The 22,626-nt window shown below is 47.9% G+C and overlaps 1 protein-coding gene across 3 annotated transcripts; it reads left to right on the top strand.

The window, feature by feature from the left end:
• The first annotated feature begins 478 nt into the window (after positions 1 to 478).
• Positions 479 to 22,562, top strand: wdr59 (WD repeat domain 59). 3 transcript variants are annotated; one of them, XM_023953792.1, is made up of 27 exons: positions 479 to 646; positions 3,581 to 3,630; positions 3,741 to 3,876; positions 4,114 to 4,199; positions 4,275 to 4,355; positions 4,443 to 4,480; positions 4,557 to 4,645; positions 4,848 to 4,964; positions 5,043 to 5,120; positions 5,277 to 5,433; positions 10,894 to 10,973; positions 11,041 to 11,173; positions 11,266 to 11,387; positions 11,468 to 11,632; positions 11,700 to 11,795; positions 11,863 to 11,967; positions 12,040 to 12,161; positions 12,562 to 12,715; positions 13,995 to 14,051; positions 14,934 to 15,067; positions 16,675 to 16,756; positions 16,832 to 16,944; positions 17,024 to 17,162; positions 21,127 to 21,208; positions 21,292 to 21,412; positions 21,484 to 21,626; positions 21,704 to 22,562. In XM_023953792.1, the coding sequence occupies exons 1-27, from the start codon at positions 593 to 595 to the stop codon at positions 21,937 to 21,939; spliced, it is 2,970 nt and encodes a 989-aa protein (XP_023809560.1). In that variant the 5' UTR covers positions 479 to 592; the 3' UTR covers positions 21,940 to 22,562. The 3 variants fall into 3 exon arrangements, with proteins under 3 accessions (XP_023809560.1, XP_023809561.1, XP_023809562.1); XM_023953793.1 differs by having other exon boundaries at positions 480 to 646; positions 11,041 to 11,164; XM_023953794.1 differs by lacking the exon at positions 13,995 to 14,051 and having other exon boundaries at positions 480 to 646.
• Positions 22,563 to 22,626: the final 64 nt, after the last annotated feature.

Genomic DNA, 22,626 nt, shown 5'->3' with positions numbered 1-22,626 from the left:
TCGGAGAATTCAGTATTTAAAATCACCGAATTGTTTTGCAATTTCAAATATTGTTCAGCTTTGACGAAAAATTTTAAAATGTTTTTTCAAGTTAAACTGTATTTTTATTTAGAAATAAAAATGTTTTGCAGTTGTGGAAATGTGAAGATTTCCACAGATCTAAGCAAAAACAAAAGGAAATTTCAGGAATTTATTTCTGAGATTGTGTATAATTAGAACGTTAACATTATTCTAGATTGAAGTGAGAAAATTAAAAAAGGTTGATCAGGAAAAAGATTCCTCATCAAGTTTATTTATAGAGCAGTTTAACACAATTAAATCTAAATAAAACTCTGTACATTAAAAGCTTAACAAAATAAAGTCAAATTTAATAAATAAATGAATAAAAACATAAAAGCCAAAATGAACGAAAACATAAAGATTAATTGATTTAACCAAAAAATAAACATTTACTGTTTCAGGTTTTTCACGTGTTTATTAATCCATGCACATCTTTTTAGGGGGAATCCTTAAACCTGATATGCTTGTGTTGTTGGTTTTTTCTACATCCGGCTCCTTCGGGTCACGTGACATTTGTTGACAGGGAAGGAAGATGGCGGCGCGCTGGAGCAGCGAGAATGTGGTGGTGGAGTTCCGGGACGCTCAGGTGTCGCTTTGGTCTTTATCTGACGTTTCTTTGTTTTTCTCTGACTTTAGAACAGATTTGCTGACAATTTTGTCACATTTTATCCGTTTGTTAAAGTAGAAATACGTTTGTCACGTGGTCTGGACTGAACGGCAGGCGGTTTCTTTGAAGCCGCTTTTTTGTGTTTAGTAATTATTCTCTCCTCTACTGCTGGGGGGTATTCCAGAAAGCAGGTTATGCTAGCTCCCACGATAAGTTTGAGGCTAAGGAAGTTGATAACCTCAGCTTTTGGTTCCAGAAATGGAGGTATGTTTCAGGGTAGGTCAAGTTACCATGGCAACTCATGCTCTGAACGTAACCTGGTCTGGAGCAGGTTTAGTTGAAGGTTAGTTTGTTTTCAGAGAGGTGAAGCAGCATGGCGTGTCCATTTGAAGAGGATTTAGTGGATGAAGAAGCTCAGATAATACTTTTTCCACCATGAGAGGGTGATAAGACCACAAATGGATGTTGGAAAGATAAACTTTATACTTTGATCTAACTTCATTATTTGCTTCAGTTAAGATAAATCATTTTTTTTGTTAGAAATTTTTTTGTTAAAAATAACACGTAGTTTTCAGACAGTTATTTTCCTTTCGTTCAAATTAATTCAATTAAGTAGGTGTAACTTTGATGCTGCTGTTAGATCGGCACCGCAAGGGATTGTGGGAAATCATTCCCTTTGCCTGTCTGGACGGATTTGGGTTAAAGTGTGGCTTTTTGACCAAATGTTTTAGTTGTATAGCTGTTTTACTGTGTTTCTTCGTGTTTGGCCGAGCCAATTTGTCCTACTATGCTTACGTCTCTGCACCATGAGTGAGAGTGAAGGAGAGGATGATGAGTTTATTTAGCACCCCTACAGCTAAGTACTGTTATGACAGTGACGGGAAATTCTTTAGTGAGTTTTTGCACTCGGTGCATTTTTTTCCGTTTCTTTTTATTGTTATAAAAATGAGCATATCTGCCGGCTCAAACTTAGACATATGAAAGTTCAAGAAATATAAGTAATTAAGATGGAAAAAAGATTAATGGAGTAATGTGACATTTAGTTAGATAAATACGTAAATTTGAGTTGTATAAACAATTATTGAGTTTGAATAAATTTAACTAAATTATCTTTCAGCCGTGTTACTTTTTTGATGGACTTATAATTTCTATCCGCCGTCATTAAAATCTCAGACTCCGTCTCAAGTGTCGCGCTTTCTTTTTTTTTCTCCACGCGTTTCCATGGTGACTCCAGAAATCGGCGATCTATTGAGAATGTCTTTATGTACCGTGCGTTAACCCAGGGTTACCAAGTCGAGCGTAATTACGCCAACTCATATCCGGTCTTTTGGAACCGACATACCCAGAGTAAGCAAGTTCAGGCGGATTTCAGCCAGAGTTCAGGCTTAAAGTCAGGCTAGTTTAAACATGCTTCCTGGAATACCCCCCTGATCCCAGCAGCTGAGCTGTTCTTGATCCAAAACTTTAGTAGGAAAACACGTTTTCCAGACGATATCAGGAATAAACTAGTCAGCAGACGCTGTTCTTAACAAAATGAAGACCAAATTCTGAAAGTATTAGAGTGGATGGATCGATTCTCTGAAGCTTCTGGACGAAGCGGAAAACTGATGAAGTATTTACTACAGCCCATAAATATCCACACAGCTGTAAGATTGTTGTAAAAAGTCGAATATTAGGCTTTAGTTACTGCAGAGGAAACATGGACTATGTGTAAAGATGTGATAGAATGATGTCAGACAGCATTTGGCTGCAGAGATGTGACTGTTTGGGAGGAACTCTTGAAAGAAAGTAATAGAGTAACTCTTGAAAGAAAGTAATAGAGTAACTCTTGAAAGAAAGTAATAGAGTAACTCTTAAAATAAAGTAATAGAGTAACTCTTTAAAGTAAGTAATAGAGTAACTCTTAAAAGAAAGTAATAGAGTAACTCTTAAAAAAGTAATAGAGTAACTCTTAAAAAGTAATAGAGTAACTCTTAAAAAGTAATAGAGTAACTCTTAAAAGAAAGTAATAGAGTAACTCTTAAAAAAGTAATGAAGTAACTCGTAAAATAAAGTAATAGAGTAACTCATAAAATAAAGTAGTATAGTAACTCATAAAAGTAAGTAATGGAGTAACCCTTAAAATAATGTAATAGAGTAACTCAGTGTTTTTCCACCTTGTTTGAGTCAAGTTACACTTTGTCCTTGATAAAAATCTCACACCAGCATCCAAAAGTGAAAAAGCAGAAACTGTAAAGTATTTCTGATCTTTCATATTCCTAAGTACTCCGTGTTTTATCAGGGCCTGTTCAGATGAACGCTGAGCTGAAATGTTTCTACATCAGTTTCCCACACTAACACTGGAGGAACCGTTCCTGTTCCTACAGGAAGAAAGGCTGAACGAGCAAACATATTTCACAATAAAGCTCCGCTTTGCGGTGAAGAAATTCAGTTTTGTGATTAAAAACATTCAAACAATTTTTGAGACATTTTGTGAACTTTTTCTTCTCCAATAAAAACGGTGCTGCAGAATGATGACATCAGAGAATCCCATTTTCTCAAATCCTGTCCTACATAAATCTACAGAAGTGACTTTTAAAATACTGAACCAGTTTTATCCTTAAAGAAATTCTGAATGTTTGTTTTCTGTGAAAATGAGGCTGAAACTGTTTGGAATTCATCTTTTCATAATCAAAATATTATAGTAGAATGATAAAAATGTAGACTCTATGATCTATGCATTGGTTTACATCCCATAATATTATAAATTGATTTTGATAATATTATAGTTGATTTTCCTGCTGGGGTTTCAGCGTCACATGACAGGAGTGTTGTCCTCATGCGTGTGTGTTTGTTAGTGTGTGCTGTGTAGCTGTGCGTTTAGAGTCTGCACCCCGTCGCCGCGGTAACGGTGCAGCCTGTTCTCTGTTTCAGGCCACAGCCATGTCTGTGGACTGCCTGGGTTCTCACGCTGTTCTGTCCGGGTAAGCCGCCGTCACCTGAACGCATCGTAACCTGAACGCACCGTCACAGCTCAGTTTAGTGGGTCTGATCTAGAATGTTGCATGATGGGAGTTGTTGTTTTGACCTGCAGCCGCCGCTTCCTCTACTTGGTGGATCTGGAGGCGCCGTCGGAACCACCGCGTAAAATCGGGCGCCACAGTAAATGGGACGTGGGGACGGTCCAGTGGAACCCCCACGGCTCGGAGGCCCACATCTTCGCTGCCTCGGTGAGTTCTGCTGTTCAAGGTCACATGATCAGAAACCCAGAGAGCTGAAAATGAGGGAGATGCGCATGTGAAGCAGCAGGTTCTGTTAGAACAAAGGAGCGGAGTGGTTCTGATGGAAGAGCAGAGATTCTGTGTGTCGACCATAAACGAGGCGTTCAGGTTCTCCTGTGTTCATCAGACAAAGCTGTCCACTCCAGACGCCATCTCTGTTGAACCCTGTGTGTGTTTGTGCTCCAGAGTAACCAGCGGGTGGACTTGTACTCCTGGAGGGACGGCTGTGGCGAGGCCCACTCCTCCCTGCAGGGACACACCCGCGTCATCAGGTAGAGCGGTGACGCAGATGCACCTGTCTGCAGGTGAACCGGGTCGGTCTCACTCTGGCCCGTTTGTGTCCTCAGTGATCTGGACTGGTCCTGGTTCGACCCGGAGCTCCTGGTCACCAGCTCTGTGGACACGTACATCTACATCTGGGACACCAGGTCAGTGGGACCCCCCCCCCCCCACACACACACACCTTAATCTGACCCTGACCCCCCCTCCCCCTAATTCTGCCTGCTTCTCTGCAGAGACGCCCGTAAACCCACGGTGGCGCTGTCTGCTGTCGGTGAGAGAATCTGGATGCTTGACCTGAACCGGGTCGGTCTCGGGTCTGTCTCTGAACGGATGTCTGTGTTCTGCAGCCGGGGCGTCTCAGGTGAAGTGGAACCGGAAGAACCAGAACCTGCTGGCCTCCAGCCACGACGGAGATGTTCGGATCTGGGATAAAAGAGTGAGTCTGGCTGAAGGTCCAAACCTTTTGTTTTCCTGCAGCCTGAAAGATGAAGAAAGGGGCGGAGTCTAATGTTCCCTCATCTGCTCATTCAAATCAGAAGGAAATCGCTGAACTTGAGCTAGTTCACCTTTGACCTCGTTAGCGTCTTTTCCCCCCGTGACTCCTGCTGGCTCCTCTTTCTGGTGTCTCCTCTGAACAGAAGCCCAACACGGCGGTGGAGTACGTGGCCGCTCACCTGTCCAAGATCCACGGCCTGGACTGGCATCCGGACGGCGAGTTTGTCTTCGCCACGTCCAGTCAGGACAACTCCGTGAGGGTGAGACCTGCCGCCCGTCCAGACCGGAACCCGTTCTCCTGAGGACACAGAGAGCAATAATGCTGACTTTGTGTGCAGTTCTGGGATTTCCGACAGCCCAGGAAGTACCTGAACATCCTGTCCTGCCAGGTACCGGTGTGGAAAGCCCGCTACACGGTTAGTCCAGAGAACCTCATGAGAGGAACCCAAACACAGGAAGTCCAGGAAAAAGACGCATCTTTTCTGACAGATATCTAAAAATGCGATTAAGAAAAAGAGAAAGGTGTAAAAAAGTTTGAACGAGCTGAATGAGCGGCTTCCCTCCGTTTGCAGCCGTTCTCCAACGGGCTGGTCACCGTGATGGTTCCTCAGCTCCGGAGGGAGAACAGCCTGCTGCTGTGGAGCACGCTCGACCTGAACAGCCCCGTGCACGCCTTCGTCGGACATGACGACGTGGTTCTAGAGTTCCAGTGGAGGCCGCAGAAAGCAGGTGACGCCCTGATGACCCCCCAGCGGCAGACGAGCAGCAACCAAATGTGGTTCTGACTAGGGTTGTGCCGATGGACGATATCATCGTCCATCGTGATGGGTGACTGACATCCCGATGGAGAGACCACCATCGTGATGCCACGCCCCCGCCACGTTGCGCGTCGACACCATAAGCCGCGGTTACATGTACAAAATATCTTGATGGGATCAATGGTCAGATTAGAATCCAACCGTGTAAATGGGCCCAGAAAAATGTTTTCAGAATATAAAAACGTTCACTAAGGTCACACTTTCCGTCGGAATAAATCATTCGCACATGCGCAGTAGGGTTTGAAAACCGGAAGGATATAAATTCCGCCGAGCGGCTTTTTTTTTTTCAAACTTTATTATATACATTGACATGCCAGCTCGGTAATATACGAGACGATCTTCTAAACCTGCTTTTAATAATGTTACGGTTATTATGAAACACCTGTTCGCTCATCATTTGAATTTTAATCCGTGTGGTCAGTGCTTTTTCTGAACGTAGCCAGGATTAGCAGTATGCTAACACGGGCTAACAACATTAGCTTTGGGTGGTGCTGCTTGCTGGCTGCATGTAAACGTGTAAGAATAACATCAGCCTTTATTTAGTCGGGACACGACTGGAAACACAAATCCGCGTGATTTTTTGAATGTTTTCTAAGGACTGAGCGACATTTCTGCTTTGAAGCTCAAACCGCTGTGTGTGCTGACGATCCGAGCTGTGCTCAGACACACACTTTTAGACCCGGTTCTGAGTTCGGTTGCATGTACCCCTAGAGCTGCGGGACGGATCGCAGTCTTAAATCTCCCACACATACCGCTCATGTACCCCCCCCCCCCCCCCTTCCCATCAAACACAAAGCTGTAAGTCCGCGGAGCGGACTACTTCTTTTCTATTTTGTTTGTTACTTTTTTGTTAAAGTCACTTCCCTCAGTTTATACTGGATCATCGCGGATTAGTCATTAGTTGGGAAATAAAATGAAAAAAGCAAACCCTCAAAGCGAACCCTAGTTCTGACAGGCTGGAAGGGCTGCATCACTACGGCTAATGCTAAACACTATCTGCTAATGCTAAACACTACTGCTAATGCTAAACACTACGGCTAACGCTTAACACTACGGCTAATGCTAAACACTACGGCTGACGCTAAACACTACGGCTAACGCTAAACACTACGGCTAACGCTAAACACTACGGCTAACGCTAAACACTACGGCTAACGCTTAACACTACGGCTAACGCTTAACACTACGGCTAAAGCTAAACACTACGGCTAACGCTAAACACTACGGCTAATGCTAAACACTACGGCTAACGCTAAACACTACTGCTAATGCTAAAAACTATTTGCTAACGCTAAACACTACGGCTAACGCTAAACACTACGGCTAATGCTAAACACTACGGCTAACGGTAAACACTACTGCTAATGCTAAAAACTATTTGCTAACGCTAAACACTACTGCTAATGCTAAACACTATCTGCTAACGCTAAACACTATCTGCTAACGCTAAACACTATCTGCTAACGCTAAACACTATCTGCTAACGCTAAACACTATCTGCTAACGCTAAACACTACGGCTAATGCTAAACACTACGGCTAACGGTAAACACTACTGCTAATGCTAAAAACTATTTGCTAACGCTAAACACTACTGCTAATGCTAAACACTATCTGCTAACGCTAAACACTATCTGCTAACGCTAAACACTATCTGCTAACGCTAAACACTATCTGCTAACGCTAAACACTATCTGCTAACGCTAAACACTACGGCTAATGCTAAACACTACGGCTAACGCTAAACACTATCTGCTAATGCTAAACACTACGGCTAGTGCTAAACACTATCTGCTAACGCTAAACACTACGGCTAACGCTAAACACTATCTGCTAACTCTAAACACTACGGCTAACGCTAAACACTACGGCTAACGCTAAACACTACGGCTAATGCTAAACACTACGGCTAACGCTAAACACTATCTGCTAATGCTAAACACTACGGCTAGTGCTAAACACTATCTGCTAACGCTAAACACTACGGCTAACGCTAAACACTATCTGCTAACTCTAAACACTATCTGCTAACGCTAAACACTATCTGCTAATACTAAACACTACGGCTAACGCTAAACACTATCTGCTAACGCTAAACACTATCTGCTAACGCTAAACACTATCTGCTAACGCTAAACACTATCTGCTAACGCTAAACACTACGGCTAACGCTAAACACTATATGCTAATGCTAAACACTACGGCTAGTGCTAAACACTATCTGCTAACGCTAAACACCATCTGCTAACGCTAAACACTACGGCTAACGCTAAACACTACGGCTAACGCTAAACACTACGGCTATCGCTAAACACTACGGCTAACGCTAAACACTACGGCTAATGCTAAACACTACGGCTAACGCTAAATACTACGGCTAACGCTAAACACTATCTGCTAACGCTAAACACTACGGCTAACGCTTAACACTACGGCTAACGCTAAACACTATATGCTAACGCTTAACACTACGGCTAACGCTAAACACTACAGCTAACGCTAAACACTATCTGCTAACGCTAAACACTACGGCTAACGCTAAACACTACGGCTAACGTTAAACACTACGGCTAACGTTAAACACTACGGCTAACTCTAAACACTATCTGCTAACGCTAAACACTACGGCTAACGCTAAACACTACTGCTAATGCTAAAAACTATTTGCTAACGCTAAACACTACGGCTAATGCTAAACACTACGGCTAACGCTAAACACTACAGCTAATGCTAAACACTACGGCTAACGCTAAACACTACTGCTAATGCTAAAAACTATTTGCTAACGCTAAACACTACTGCTAAAGCTAAACACTATCTGCTAACGCTAAACACTACGGCTAACGCTAAACACTACGGCTAACGCTTAACACTACGGCTAACGCTAAACACTACGGCTAATGCTAAACACTACGGCTAACGCTAAACACTACTGCTAATGCTAAACACTACGGCTAACGCTTAACACTACGGCTAATGCTAAACACTACGGCTAACGCTAAACACTACGGCTAACGCTAAACACTACGGCTAACGCTAAACACTACGGCTAACGCTAAACACTACGGCTAACGCTAAACACTACGGCTAACGCTAAACACTACTGCTAATGCTAAAAACTATTTGCTAACGCTAAACACTACGGCTAATGCTAAACACTACGGCTAACGCTAAACACTACGGCTAATGCTAAACACTACGGCTAACGCTAAACACTACTGCTAATGCTAAAAACTATTTGCTAACGCTAAACACTACTGCTAATGCTAAACACTATCTGCTAACGCTAAACACTACGGCTAACGCTAAACACTACGGCTAACGCTTAACACTACGGCTAACGCTAAACACTATCTGCTAACGCTAAACACTATCTGCTAACGCTAAACACTACGGCTAACGCTAAACACTACGGATAACGCTAAACACTACGGCTAACGCTAAACACTATCTGCTAATGCTAAACACCACGGCTAACGCTAAACACTACGGCTAACGCTAAACACTACGGCTAACGCTAGACACTACGGCTAACGCTAAACACTACGGCTAACGCTAAACACTACGGCTAACGCTAAACACTATCTGCTAACGCTAAACACTATCTGCTAACGCTAAACACTATCTGCTAACGCTAAACACTACGGCTAACGCTAAACACTACGGCTAACGCTAAACACTACGGCTAACGCTAAACACTACGGCTAACGCTAAACACTATCTGCTAACGCCAAACACTACGGCTAACGCTAAACACTATCAGCTAACGATAAACACTATCTGCTAATGCTAAACACTACGGCTAGTGCTAAACACTATCTGCTAACGCTAAACACTATCTGCTAACGCTAAACACTACGGCTAACGCTAAACACTATCTGCTAACGCTAAACACTATCTGCTAATACTAAACACTACGGCTAACGCTAAACACTATCGGCTAACGCTAAACACTACGGCTAACGCTAAACACTACGGCTAACGCTAAACACTATCTGCTAACGCTAAACACTATCTGCTAACGCTAAACACTATCTGCTAACGCTAAACACTACGGCTAACGCTAAACACTATCTGCTAATGCTAAACACTACGGCTAGTGCTAAACACTATCTGCTAACGCTAAACACCATATGCTAACGCTAAACACTACGGCTAACGCTAAACACTACGGCTATCGTTAAACACTACGGCTAACGCTAAACACTACGGCTAACGCTAAACACTACGGCTAACGCTAAATACTACGGCTAACGCTAAACACTATCTGCTAACGCTAAACACTACGGCTAACGCTTAACACTACGGCTAACGCTAAACACTATATGCTAACGCTTAACACTACGGCTAACGCTAAACACTACAGCTAACGCTAAACACTATCTGCTAACGCTAAACACTATCTGCTAACGCTAAACACTATCTGCTAACGCTAAACACTACGGCTAACGCTAAACACTACGGCTAACGCTAAACACTACGGCTAACGTTAAACACTACGGCTAACGTTAAACACTACGGCTAACTCTAAACACTATCTGCTAATGCTAAACACTACGGCTATCGCTAAACACTACGGCTAACGCTAAACACTACTGCTAACGCTAAACACTATGGCTAACTCTAAACACTACGGCTAGTGCTAAACACTATCTGCTAACGCTAAACACTATCTACTAACGCTAAACACTACGGCTAACGCTAAACACTACGGCTAACGCTAAACGCTATCTGCTAACGCTAAACACTACGGCTAACGCTAAACACTACGGCTAACGCTAAACACTACGGCTAACGCTAAACACTACGGCTAACGCTAAACACTACGGCTAACGCTAAACACTACGGCTAACGCTAAACACTACGGCTAACGCTAAACACTACGGTTAACGCTAAACACTATCTGCTAACGCTAAACACTATCTGCTAACGCTAAACACTATGGCTAACGCTAAACACTACGGCTAACGCTAAACACTACGGCTAACGCTACATGACATCTGCTCACGATTAACGATATTTGTAAACATTAAACAAATTTTGTCACCACTAAATGATATTTGTAAATTTCTAAACGATATTTGTGAGAATTCAACGATATTTCTTTAACACTTTAACACTAAACCAAAAATGTTATTGCTAAACGCTAAATGTTAGTTTTAAACGATGAATGCCTTAAAAGGCAGAACAAAAGGAATTGTTAATCAAAAATGTTTAAAACTTTTTCATTTGATGGGAGTCTGATCTTTGGCCGTGACCAACTGAACTAATGCGACCTTGTGGTTTCCATGGAAACCATTTCAAGTCTTTTCAGCACAAAATGACATGGAGAGTTGACCGTTTACTGCTCTGTTCTGTCGGTGCTGCTGCAGGCTCCAAGGACTTCCAGCTGGTCACCTGGTCCAGAGATCAGACTCTGCGGATCTGGAGGGTGGACCCTCAGCTGCAGAAGGTCAGCTCCCCCGAGACCGGCTCCGGCAGCTCCAGCGGGCTCTGACTAGGTGGTGTTTGTGTTGCAGCTGTGCGTCAGTGACGGGGTGGAGGACCTGATGGAGGGGATGTCCCTCACCGTGGACACGGAGAAGTCTCCGTCCTCTCAGGGGCCCGAGGGTCAGCTCAGCGGAGCCGGAGATGGTCTGCTGGGTGAGACAGGTGGAGCTCAGGAGGAACCAGGAGGCATTTCCTTCATGGAAGTCCTTGATGGAGACTCTGAACCTGCACTGACTCGTGTCTGTGGTCCTCAGACCAGGGGGGCTCGCAGAGCTCCGGGACTCGTCAGGACTTGGCCCCGGGTTCAGGTCTGACTCAGACTCTGCAGCAGGAGTTCTCTCTGGTCAACCAGCAGATCAGAAATGTGAACATGGAGGTGAGGATCCTCTGTGCCCCTTCAAAATAAAAGCTGGGGGTCTGAGAGCCTTAATGGTAACAGGAGTTTGTGGCGTGCAGATGGACGCCATGAACCGCAGCTGTGTGGTGTCGGCGCACTTTGGCAGCCATCAGGTTCACCTGGTGGTCAAGTTTCCGGATCAGTATCCCAACAACGCCGCCCCCACCTTCCAGTTCGTTTCCCCCACGACCATCTCATCCACCATGAAGACCAAGATCCAGAAGGTGCAGCAGGTCGTCTTCCTGAGGGAACTCCAGAGCTGCAGATTTACCGTTTTCCGTTTCCGTTCAGATCCTGAGGGACACGTCTCTCCAGAAGGTGAAGAGGAACTTGAACTGCCTGGAGCCGTGTGTCCGACAGCTGGTGTCCTGCCTGGAGTCTGACATGGTGAGACGTTTGGACCGATCCAGACCCCATCCGGAACCTTTCAAGTTCTCCTCGTGTCTTCTCTCAGACGCAGGAGGACAGCCCGGCATCGGGTCCCTTTGTGCTGCCCAACCCCGTCACGCCATCGCTGCAGGCTTTCCCCCGAGTCACCAACACCTACGGCTCCTACCAGGTGAGGAGCCTTCGTCTGCGATGAAGACGATGCTGGCTTCTAGCTGACGACCTCTTGTTGTTTTGTTTTCAGGATGCCAACATCCCCTTCCCTCGTACGTCTGGAGCTCGCTTCTGCGGAACCGGCTGTCTCGTTTACTTCACGCGACCAATCAGCATGCACCGCTCGGCGCCCGCCATAGAGCCCACCCCCAGGTACAAACGCCACGGCAGCAGATACCAGTGTGTCTGATGACTCACAAGAGTAACCGGTGGCTCCTGCTGCTGTCAGCAGAGACCTCCCAGGGTTGGTGGTTTGATGCCCAACTTAAAGGTGTAGTTTTGGTTGATGCATCAGGATTAAAGTTTAGACGGTTCGCACAGGTGTGAGTACAGGAAGTGCCTAAACGGGTGTCTGGGGATCATATATGTGAGGGACATGGACCTTCATGACATGTGTTCCTTCTTTTGGAGCATCTTCTGGTTTCTAGGGGTTGACTTTCCTGTTTTTAGCGCTAAAGTCTGACCTTTCTCCTGAGTTCAGGGTTAGTTTAGCCCACGAGCTCAGGTGCATGATGGGACGAGGAGCTGTCAGTCATTGTGTTTTCGCGTCCAGGTCCCTGTCGGCTCTGTCGGCCTATCACAGCGGAGTTCTGACCCCGATGAAGATGCGCTCCGAGTCCCAGAGCACGCTGCGGCTGTACAGCGGCAGCCCCACCCGCTCCGACAAAGACACCGTCTCCATCTCCTCCTTCTACTATAAAGAACGGGTGAGGCGCGCGTCACATGACTGCAGCCTCCTGACGGCCGCTGCTGCTGGTTTTTGATCTTTTCTTAGCGTCTCCGTGATGACATGAAGGTTTGTTCACACTCAGACAGTGGAAAGGGCTTCTGCATTCACATCAAAGGGACCAGTTGCTATGGCAACAGGGTAAGCAGGTGTCTAGATTGTAATGGAAGTCGACCTTACAGTCCAGCTCAAACTGAAGTTTATCAAAATCGTTTAGTTGAAAAATGATAAACAGCGTTGATGATTTGACAGCGCTTTACGGTCCATTTACCCATAAACGCACCGCTGGCGGCCCGCTGCCAAAGACCGGCGCCAACCTAGATCCACCAGGAGTGCCTGCCCAAGGACACTTCAGCACACGGGGGAGGGGGGTAGGAACATACCTGCTCAAAGACGGGAGCGCCGGAGATGCTGCATCCATCTGTCGGCCTCCTGCTTTGACCTTTGACCTTTGAACCCCTCAGCCTGGGGGAGGGAACCGTCCCTAACCACCAGAGGAGAAAGACGACCCCGGACGTACAGCCGGAGGAGCCGGTTCCCCTCCAGACGGAGCTGGGGTCCGGGGTTGATGAAGCTGCACACTGGCTCCTGGAGCCAAACGCTCCTGTGGGAGGAGCTCTTCAGCCCCCCCCCCTCCAGGATCATTTAACCACTAAAGCGGGTGAAACAGCATCTAACTGCTTCCTGCAGCTTCCTGATTCCCTGCATGTCATGGTGGGTTGATGGTTCTGCTGTTTGTCTGCATTTTGGGAACTTACTGCCCCCCCAGAACCAACCAGCCCTTCAGGGGGGGGTTGAGCAGAGGTTAGCATGTCACTCCTTCAGGAAGCTTCTGTTTTTGCGCTGACCTCCTGCAGGGAGGGGCGGGCGTGTAAGTTCTGCAGATCCAGGAGCGGTTTGTCTCCGTCCGTCCACCTCTGCTGGAAAACAAGGTGTGGGGTTGGAAACCTCCATGCTGGACGCTGAACCATAACCCAGCTGAAGCCTGAGAGAAGACGCGGGTGGACAGGGCGGAGTTTGGTGAATGAATGTTTGGACCTGGGACCTGGTTTGTGATGAAGGTCCTGGTGTGCCGCTGAGTCTTCCTCAGTCTGAGGATGAAGAAGATCCTGCAGCCATTCCGGTCTTCCTCCCTCTGGCTGCCCCCCTGATTGGCTTTGTTTTGTCTCTTTGTCTTTTGTTTGGCGTTTTCTCTCTGACCAATCACCCGCTCACCTGCTGCTGTGGGCCAAACCTCCTTCCCACCCTCCTCCAATCAGAAGCTCCCAGTGTCCGCCTCTCGCCGCTGGTCTGTCCAAACCCTCTATGATTGGCCGGTACTGAGCCTGATCCCTCCACCGCGCTTTTCCCGCTGAGCTCCGCCGTCATCCACGCACGTCATGGCTGCATCGTTTTGCATGATAGCTCCACCCCTGACTCCGCCCTCCACTAACAGCCTGAAGCTAATCTTTCAGGACTTCTGCGCTGTGGCTCCGGCGGTTCTGCAGACGTTCAGGTGGAGCATCAAGCCAAGCAGAGGAGGAGCTTCAGCCGGAGCTCAGACGTCCACCCCTTTCCCCCAAACATGGTTCTAGCTCAGAGGTGGGCACTGAGGGCCGCATTCCTGCATGTTTTCCAGCATACCCTGCTCTGGCATGTTCTGATTGGCTGGACACACCTGAACCAGGTAATCAGCCATGAGTAGGGCAAGGATGTCTGGAAATCATGCAGACACACCGGCCCTCGAGGCCTGGAATTGCCCACCCCTGTTCTAGCTGGTTCTGCTCCAAAGAGCCGCTTGGTGTCCACAGACAGGGAGTCTCTCTCACTGTGCCATCCGGCGCCGCTGAGGAGAAACTGTTCAGATCAGAGGGGGGGCGTGGTCCGAGGCCTCAGAACCAACGCCGGAGCATCTTGGTGGAAAGGGGGGGGCGTTTCATCCAGTGAGGCTCCACTCTGAAGTCTTCTTTGGGGTTAATTCTTCTAACAGAGCATCCATAACTGCCGTCTGCCCCCCAATCCTAACGTCCACTAACCCCCCAGATGTCCAGACGGCTCCGGCAGAGCGGGACCCCCCTGGGCCAGTCCTGCTGTAATTTGGCTGCTGAAGCTGCGGTGCTGAACCGGGAGCTGCTGCTAGTGTCCGACCGCGAAATCCGCCGGATGGAGCGCCGCCTGCTGCTGTGCCTCAGCGTCTGAACCCTCTGTTTGTCTGTTAGAAATCCCGCCGGTTCAAGACCAAGCGAGAGGGGGCGGACTACAGCAACCGGCCCATCAAACTGGCGGGAAAAGTCATCGTCCAGGACATCTCCTGCCTGCTGCCCGTCCATAAAACCCTGGGGGAGAACTACATGTAAGACAACAGCGTTAGAAATAAGGAAATAAAATGCAAGTAATATTTGGTTGTCCTTGGATACCAATATTCAACATAAACGAAACCAACTCAGATGTCAGAACTTACATCTTTATTTCTTCTATACATCTAATATTACCTGCCTCTTATGAAGGACATTTTAAAAACTCTTTAAATATTAAAAACAAACATTTTACTAAATATTGAGGCATCTGGTTACACAAAGTATTGCCAAAAAATTGAAACTGATGTCTTTATAACTAGTATCTTTAGACAGATTTAAATATATTGGGTTTTTTTTTCTTTGGTTTTTATAATTGTTGCTTAAAGAATATAAAATACAAAGACTGTTGTAAAATTTAGAATATTATATCAATCCCATGGAAAAGTTTTTTTTTCAGCTCATGTCAGTCTGTTCTGTTCTGAGTGAAAGTTATAGATTTTTATGGAAGTGTTTGAAATCTTCTGTTATATTGAACGTGTTTCTGGAGACCTCTAGCGGTTGCGCCAGGTACTGTTGTTCAACACATTTATTTGAATAATCTTTATTGAAAAGTACACATGTACAAACAGAAAGGATTCGCTAGCATGCACGCACTTGGTTTGTCAGTGGAAAGAATGTGCTGCATATGTCTCAATTCAGAGGTTACCAAAAACTAACCCTTGAAACTTGAAAGATAATGGAAAAATACCAAAATGTTGAATGAAAGACCAGGTTGTCACACGGACAACCATCAGGTTCATTTTTGGTTGTCCTCCGTGAAATCTGGTTGTCTCGGACAACAGGATAACCGCTTATTTGGAACGCTGCACGACCCCCAACAGTGCTGTCGGGATAGGCTCCAGCAGCCCCGTGACCCTGGATGGGATTCAGCGGGTTGAGAACAGCTGCAGGTCATTTACTGTGGAGGAAACAAGGATTTGATGCTCTTAAAGCCACAGCCTGACTTCATTTGGACAGGGCGAGACAGAAAATGAAGAAATCCACCGTAAGACCAGAGCCGATGTTGGAGCCGCAGGTCCATCCATCCTGTTTCTTAAACGCCGGGGCTGCTGGAGCCTATCCTGGAGGACTCTAAAGTCAGGGGCATAAGATGACACAGAGAACGCCTTCACTCCTTTTAGTTTCAGTGTGAACCCCCTTTGCTCAACAGTAACTGGATAGGCTCCAGCCACCGTGACCCTGACTTCTTAATGGAAGTCTGCAGGATTTTGGCTTCTTGGAGCCTGCAGGTCCTTCCTGCTTGGAACGCCAGGGGGCGGGGCCACTCAGTCCAGTTCTCACCCGTAGCTCGTCTTCCATCTCTGCTGATCAGCTGCATCAGGCGGTTCCAGGTTCTCCTTTCCTGAACACACCTGGGACAGGTGATCAGCAGGTTGATGGAACTCCTGAGTGGATGTTGGTGAACGTCTCCGTCTTTCTGTGCCTCAAGTTAAAACAGGAAGTCCGTCTCTGACTCGCAGTAACTCGCTCAGCACGTGCAGCTTTGGAGGCTGTCGGGTTAAAACCCAGACGTGTGCCTGCAGTCGAAACTCGGGTAAAAAAACCTCTGACCCGGGTTTGAGAGTGGACTCTGACCCGGCTGCGTCCTGTCTGTCCTCCACAGTCTGAACATGAGCGACATCCAGGAAACCTGCCAGAAGAACGCGGCGGCGGCGCTCGCAGTCGAACGCAGAGACGTGGCAAAGGTGGACTGCCCCCCCGTTCACGGCGCCACCGTCAAGTTGTTCCGGCATTTCTGACCCGGCTTCAACTGTCTGCAGGTCTGGGCACTGGCCTCCGCAGCCACTAGTCAGGACCTGAGTCCAGATTCAGACCCGGACACGGAGACTCCGTGGGCCAGACACCCGTTTGGGCGCCGCCTGCTGGAGACGCTGTGAGTTCATTTGGTCGTCTGCCCGGCTGGAAGCGTTTGAGCCGCAGGTTTCTGATTGGTTGATGGTTTCTGCCCTCAGTTTGGATCACTACAGTCACATGAGTGACGTCCAGACCCTGGCCATGCTGTGCAGCGTGTTCAAGGCCCAAGCTCCGCCCCCAGACTGCAGCACGCTGTACGGACAGCTGCCACGCTTGCCCTCGCATCACCCCCGATACGTGAGTCCGTCGGCTGTCTTTCTCCCCGAACGGTATGTGGGCGTGGCTTAGAGAAGCAGAACTTCTGCAGACCTGGTTCTGGTCTTCATCCTGAATCCTGTAGAGGTTCTCCAACAGGAAGTGATGTGATCTGCAGAGGGTTCTCCAACAGGAAGTGATGGGATCTGTAGAGGGTTCTCCAACAGGAAGTGATGGGATCTGTAGAGGGTTCTCCAACAGGAAGTGATGGGATCTGTAGAGGGTTCTCCAACAGGAAGTGATGGGATCTGTAGAGGGTTCTCCAACAGGAAGTGATGGGATCTGCAGAGGGTTCTCCAACAGGAAGTGATGGGATCTGTAGAGGGTTCTCCAACAGGAAGTGATGGGATCTGTAGAGGGTTCTCCAACAGGAAGTGATGCGATCTGCAGAGGGTTCTCCAACAGGAAGTGATGGGATCTGTAGAGGGTTCTCCAACAGGAAGTGATGCGATCTGTAGAGGGTTCTCCAACAGGAAGTGATGCGATCTGTAGAGGGTTCTCCAACAGGAAGTGATGCGATCTGCAGAGGGTTCTCCAACAGGAAGTGATGGGATCTGTAGAGGGTTCTCCAACAGGAAGTGATGGGATCTGCAGAGGGTTCTCCAACAGGAAGTGATGTGATCTGTAGAGGGTTCTCCAACAGGAAGTGATGGGATCTGTAGAGGGTTCTCCAACAGGAAGTGATGCGATCTGCAGAGGGTTCTCCAACAGGAAGTGATGGGATCTGTAGAGGGTTCTCCAACAGGAAGTGATGCGATCTGTAGAGGGTTCTCCAACAGGAAGTGATGGGATCTGTAGAGGGTTCTCCAACAGGAAGTGATGGGATCTGTAGAGGGTTCTCCAACAGGAAGTGATGCGATCTGCAGAGGGTTCTCCAACAGGAAGTGATGGGATCTGTAGAGGGTTCTCCAACAGGAAGTGATGGGATCTGTAGAGGGTTCTCCAACAGGAAGTGATGGGATCTGTAGAGGGTTCTCCAACAGGAAGTGATGCGATCTGCAGAGGGTTCTCCAACAGGAAGTGATGGGATCTGTAGAGGGTTCTCCAACAGGAAGTGATGTGATCTGTAGAGGGTTCTCCAACAGGAAGTGATGGGATCTGTAGAGGGTTCTCCAACAGGAAGTGATGCGATCTGCAGAGGGTTCTCCAACAGGAAGTGATGGGATCTGTAGAGGGTTCTCCAACAGGAAGTGATGGGATCTGTAGAGGGTTCTCCAACAGGAAGTGATGCGATCTGCAGAGGGTTCTCCAACAGGAAGTGATGGGATCTGTAGAGGGTTCTCCAACAGGAAGTGATGTGATCTGTAGAGGGTTCCCCAACAGGAAGTGATGGGATCTGTAGAGGGTTCTCCAACAGGAAGTGATGGGATCTGTAGAGGGTTCTCCAACAGGAAGTGATGGGATCTGTAGAGGGTTCTCCAACAGGAAGTGATGTGATCTGCAGAGGGTTCTCCAACAGGAAGTGATGGGATCTGTAGAGGGTTCTCCAACAGGAAGTGATGGGATCTGTAGAGGGTTCTCCAACAGGAAGTGATGCGATCTGCAGAGGGTTCTCCAACAGGAAGTGATGGGATCTGTAGAGGGTTCTCCAACAGGAAGTGATGGGATCTGTAGAGGGTTCTCCAACAGGAAGTGATGCGATCTGCAGAGGGTTCTCCAACAGGAAGTGATGGGATCTGTAGAGGGTTCTCCAACAGGAAGTGATGTGATCTGTAGAGGGTTCTCCAACAGGAAGTGATGGGATCTGTAGAGGGTTCTCCAACAGGAAGTGATGCGATCTGCAGAGGGTTCTCCAACAGGAAGTGATGGGATCTGTAGAGGGTTCTCCAACAGGAAGTGATGCGATCTGTAGAGGGTTCTCCAACAGGAAGTGATGGGATCTGTAGAGGGTTCTCCAACAGGAAGTGATGGGATCTGTAGAGGGTTCTCCAACAGGAAGTGATGCGATCTGCAGAGGGTTCTCCAACAGGAAGTGATGTGATCTGTAGAGGGTTCTCCAACAGCAAGTGATGCGATCTGTAGAGGGTTCTCCAACAGGAAGTGATGGGATCTGCAGAGGGTTCTCCAACAGGAAGTGATGTGATCTGTAGAGGGTTCTCCAACAGGAAGTGATGGGATCTGTAGAGGGGTCTCCAACAGGAAGTGATGGGATCTGTAGAGGGTTCTCCAACAGGAAGTGATGGGATCTGTAGAGGGTTCTCCAACAGGAAGTGATGGGATCTGTAGAGGGTTCTCCAACAGGAAGTGATGCGATCTGCAGAGGGTTCTCCAACAGGAAGTGATGGGATCTGTAGAGGGTTCTCCAACAGGAAGTGATGTGATCTGTAGAGGGTTCTCCAACAGGAAGTGATGGGATCTGTAGAGGGTTCTCCAACAGGAAGTGATGGGATCTGTAGAGGGTTCTCCAACAGGAAGTGATGCGATCTGCAGAGGGTTCTCCAACAGGAAGTGATGGGATCTGTAGAGGGTTCTCCAACAGGAAGTGATGTGATCTGTAGAGGGTTCTCCAACAGGAAGTGATGGGATCTGTAGAGGGTTCTCCAACAGGAAGTGATGCGATCTGCAGAGGGTTCTCCAACAGGAAGTGATGGGATCTGTAGAGGGTTCTCCAACAGGAAGTGATGTGATCTGTAGAGGGTTCTCCAACAGGAAGTGATGCGATCTGTACAGGTTGTAGGTCTTAGAGCATCAGTTTAGCCCGTGTTCCTTTCCTGGTTCATTCAGGTTTTGGAACGTTCTTTCTGGTTTCTGGCTTTAGTCTTTCTTTAAGTATTCAGGATATCTTCGGTTCCAACAGTCAGTCTTCATATTCTAGTTTGATGTTTGTTGACAGAACGCTAGCGGGACTTGCCTGTCCGTCCTGGGGGAGGATCCCCCCTGAGGTTTCTTCGTTTTTTCTGGAATCCAGTTTTTCAGGAGTTTTTCCTTACTAAGAAGGGGGGTCTAAGGGCAGGGATGCCAGTATAGCTTAGTCAGTTTGTTAGTTCATTTTTGTATTTTCCTATTGAACTCTTTGTATTCGTGATCCTTTAGAGTTCATGTTTTACTTTGAAGCCCATCGAGACGACTGTTGTTGTGATTTTGGGCCATACAAATAAAATTGAATTGAATTGAACTTTTCTAGAGGATCTCACCTGGACTAGGGATGGGTATCGTTAAACACAAAAATAACAAACATCCACTTCCATTCATAATTTCTTTTATGACTCCTCACCTGAGTCACAAAAAATAAAAATACAAATATACACTAACAAATACATTGTGGATATTTTGAAGACGTCTTAAATAAAATGGCTAAATGTCCAATAGTTAACAAAATAAAGAATGTTCAGGGAGTTTATCTGAGGAGAAGAGAGCAGCATTTCCACGCTCTGCTTTTAGGAGGCGGATCTGCAGTTCTATCTTTGGTAGCGTTCCTGTGTGCGCGCTGCGTGCTGTCTGAACAACAGCCCCGCCCCCCGTGCACACAAATAACCAGACAGACCTCTCCTCTTCAGCCAGAATAGCAAAATTAATATCATCATTCATTAATGGAAAATTGACTGACTTGGTGAGTTAAATATGGCAGATAACCTCCTGGGACACAAACAAATGCGACTTCTCCAGAACCGATACCAGAACCGTTGAGGTCAGATCTTAGTGCTACTGCGGTATTGAAGAATGTTGCCTGGGGGCTCCTTCAGTACCGGGGCTCGTTCAGTACCGGGGCTCGTTCAGTACCGGGGCTCGTTCAGTACCGGGGCTCCTTCAGTACCGGGGCTCCTTCAGTACCGGGGCTCGTTCAGTACCGGGGCTCCTTCAGTACCGGGGCTCCTTCAGTACCGGGGCTCCTTCAGTACCGGGGCGCGGTACCCATCCCTAACCTCGGTTACGTTTGAGGAGACCACAGCAGCAGCTGAATTTCATCGTCACAGGAAGTGATGTCACATGCCTGTTTCTGCTTCAGTCCAGCTTCACGTCCAGCTCCGTCACATCCGGCTCCTGCTCCAGCACCTCCGACTCCATCAACGCCAGCACCTGGACCGCAGGTGACGCCGCCGCTCCCCTCGCCGGCCGTCCCGTTGGACGTGGTGCTTTGCTCTTAAATTGACGGTTTCTTCTGGTTTTTCAGTCCGAGATCCCGATCACATCAGCCCCTGGGGGGAGCCCTCGCCGGACGACTATCGCTACGGCGGCCAGGCCTACACGGACCCCCGGGAACGCGAGCGAGACCAGCACGACATGAACAAGAGGTGACGTGGCGCTCCGCCCTGAGGGGACCGGCCTTGAAACACCCCTGACCTGCTCGTTCCGTGTGTCGCAGGCTGCTGGACCCCGCCAACATGCCACAGTTTGACGACTTCAAGAAATGTTACGGGGAGATCCTGTACCGCTGGGGCCTCCGGGACAAGAGAGCCGACGTCCTGAAGTTTGCCTCCTGTCCGCCAGAACCCCACAAAGGCATCGGTATGTTTCCTGTCCCGCCGCTTCCCAGCCGCCCCGCTGAATGTGGAAGTAACCCAGAACCCCTCCTGCCCCCTCAGAGTTCGGCGTTTACTGCTGCCACTGCCGCAGCCAGGCGCGCGGGACTCAGTGCGCCGTCTGCAAGCACCTCACCTTCCAGTGCGCCGTCTGCCACGTGGCCGTCCGCGGATCCTCCAACTTCTGCCTGAGCTGCGGTCACGGAGGCCACACCAACCACATGATGGACTGGTTCCGCAGGCAGGACGAGTGTCCGGCCGGCTGCGGCTGCCACTGCCTGCTGCAGAGCACCTTCTGAGAGCAGCCGCAGCCGGGGACCTTGCAGGACCTGGACGGTTCCAGGAGAACCCATCCTCTCACAGGACCGTGACTAGTAGACCCAACACGGGTGGAGGAGAGACGGCTGAAGGTTTCCGGCGTTCACCACCTGTGGATCTTCTCAGTGTTGGTGTGTCGTCTCCGGGTACGGGCTCGGGTTCCCAGCGGGCTCAGATGGACCAGGAAGTCCTCAGGGGGTTCCTCTGTAGCAGAGCTGTCTCGGGCACAGCTTGACCCACATCCAGAGTCTCCAAACGGCACAAATGTGTCCAGAACCACAGAACCTTCGGGGCGTTTGATCCCGTTTTCTCCTTTGACTTCATGAAAGACATTTTTATGTCAGGTCTTCACTCCACAGCAGATCCAGACTTCAGCTTCCATATTGTGGTAAAAACCAAACGACAAGCCTTTTTTCTTTTTTTTTTACTGTAACCATGGCAACTGTGGGGTCACACGCTGCCCTCAGGAGCTTTGGGACAAACCAGTGTTTCTGAAAATGAGAACATGGATGTTCTTCATCTCATTGTTATCGGGTGAAATGAAGGAAATATTGGAAAACTTTGATTTGGACGAATAAAAGCCTGTTTGGATTTTCTCTTCTCAGGCAGAAGCAGATGATTGACAGCTCAGCTTTAGCTCAGATGCAGAGAACAGGAAGTGATGCAGA

Source organism: Oryzias latipes, chromosome 3 (assembly GCF_002234675.1).
Source record: "Oryzias latipes chromosome 3, ASM223467v1".
Classification (NCBI taxonomy): domain Eukaryota; kingdom Metazoa; phylum Chordata; class Actinopteri; order Beloniformes; family Adrianichthyidae; genus Oryzias; species Oryzias latipes.
This window is presented reverse-complemented; position numbering and strand designations above follow the sequence as displayed.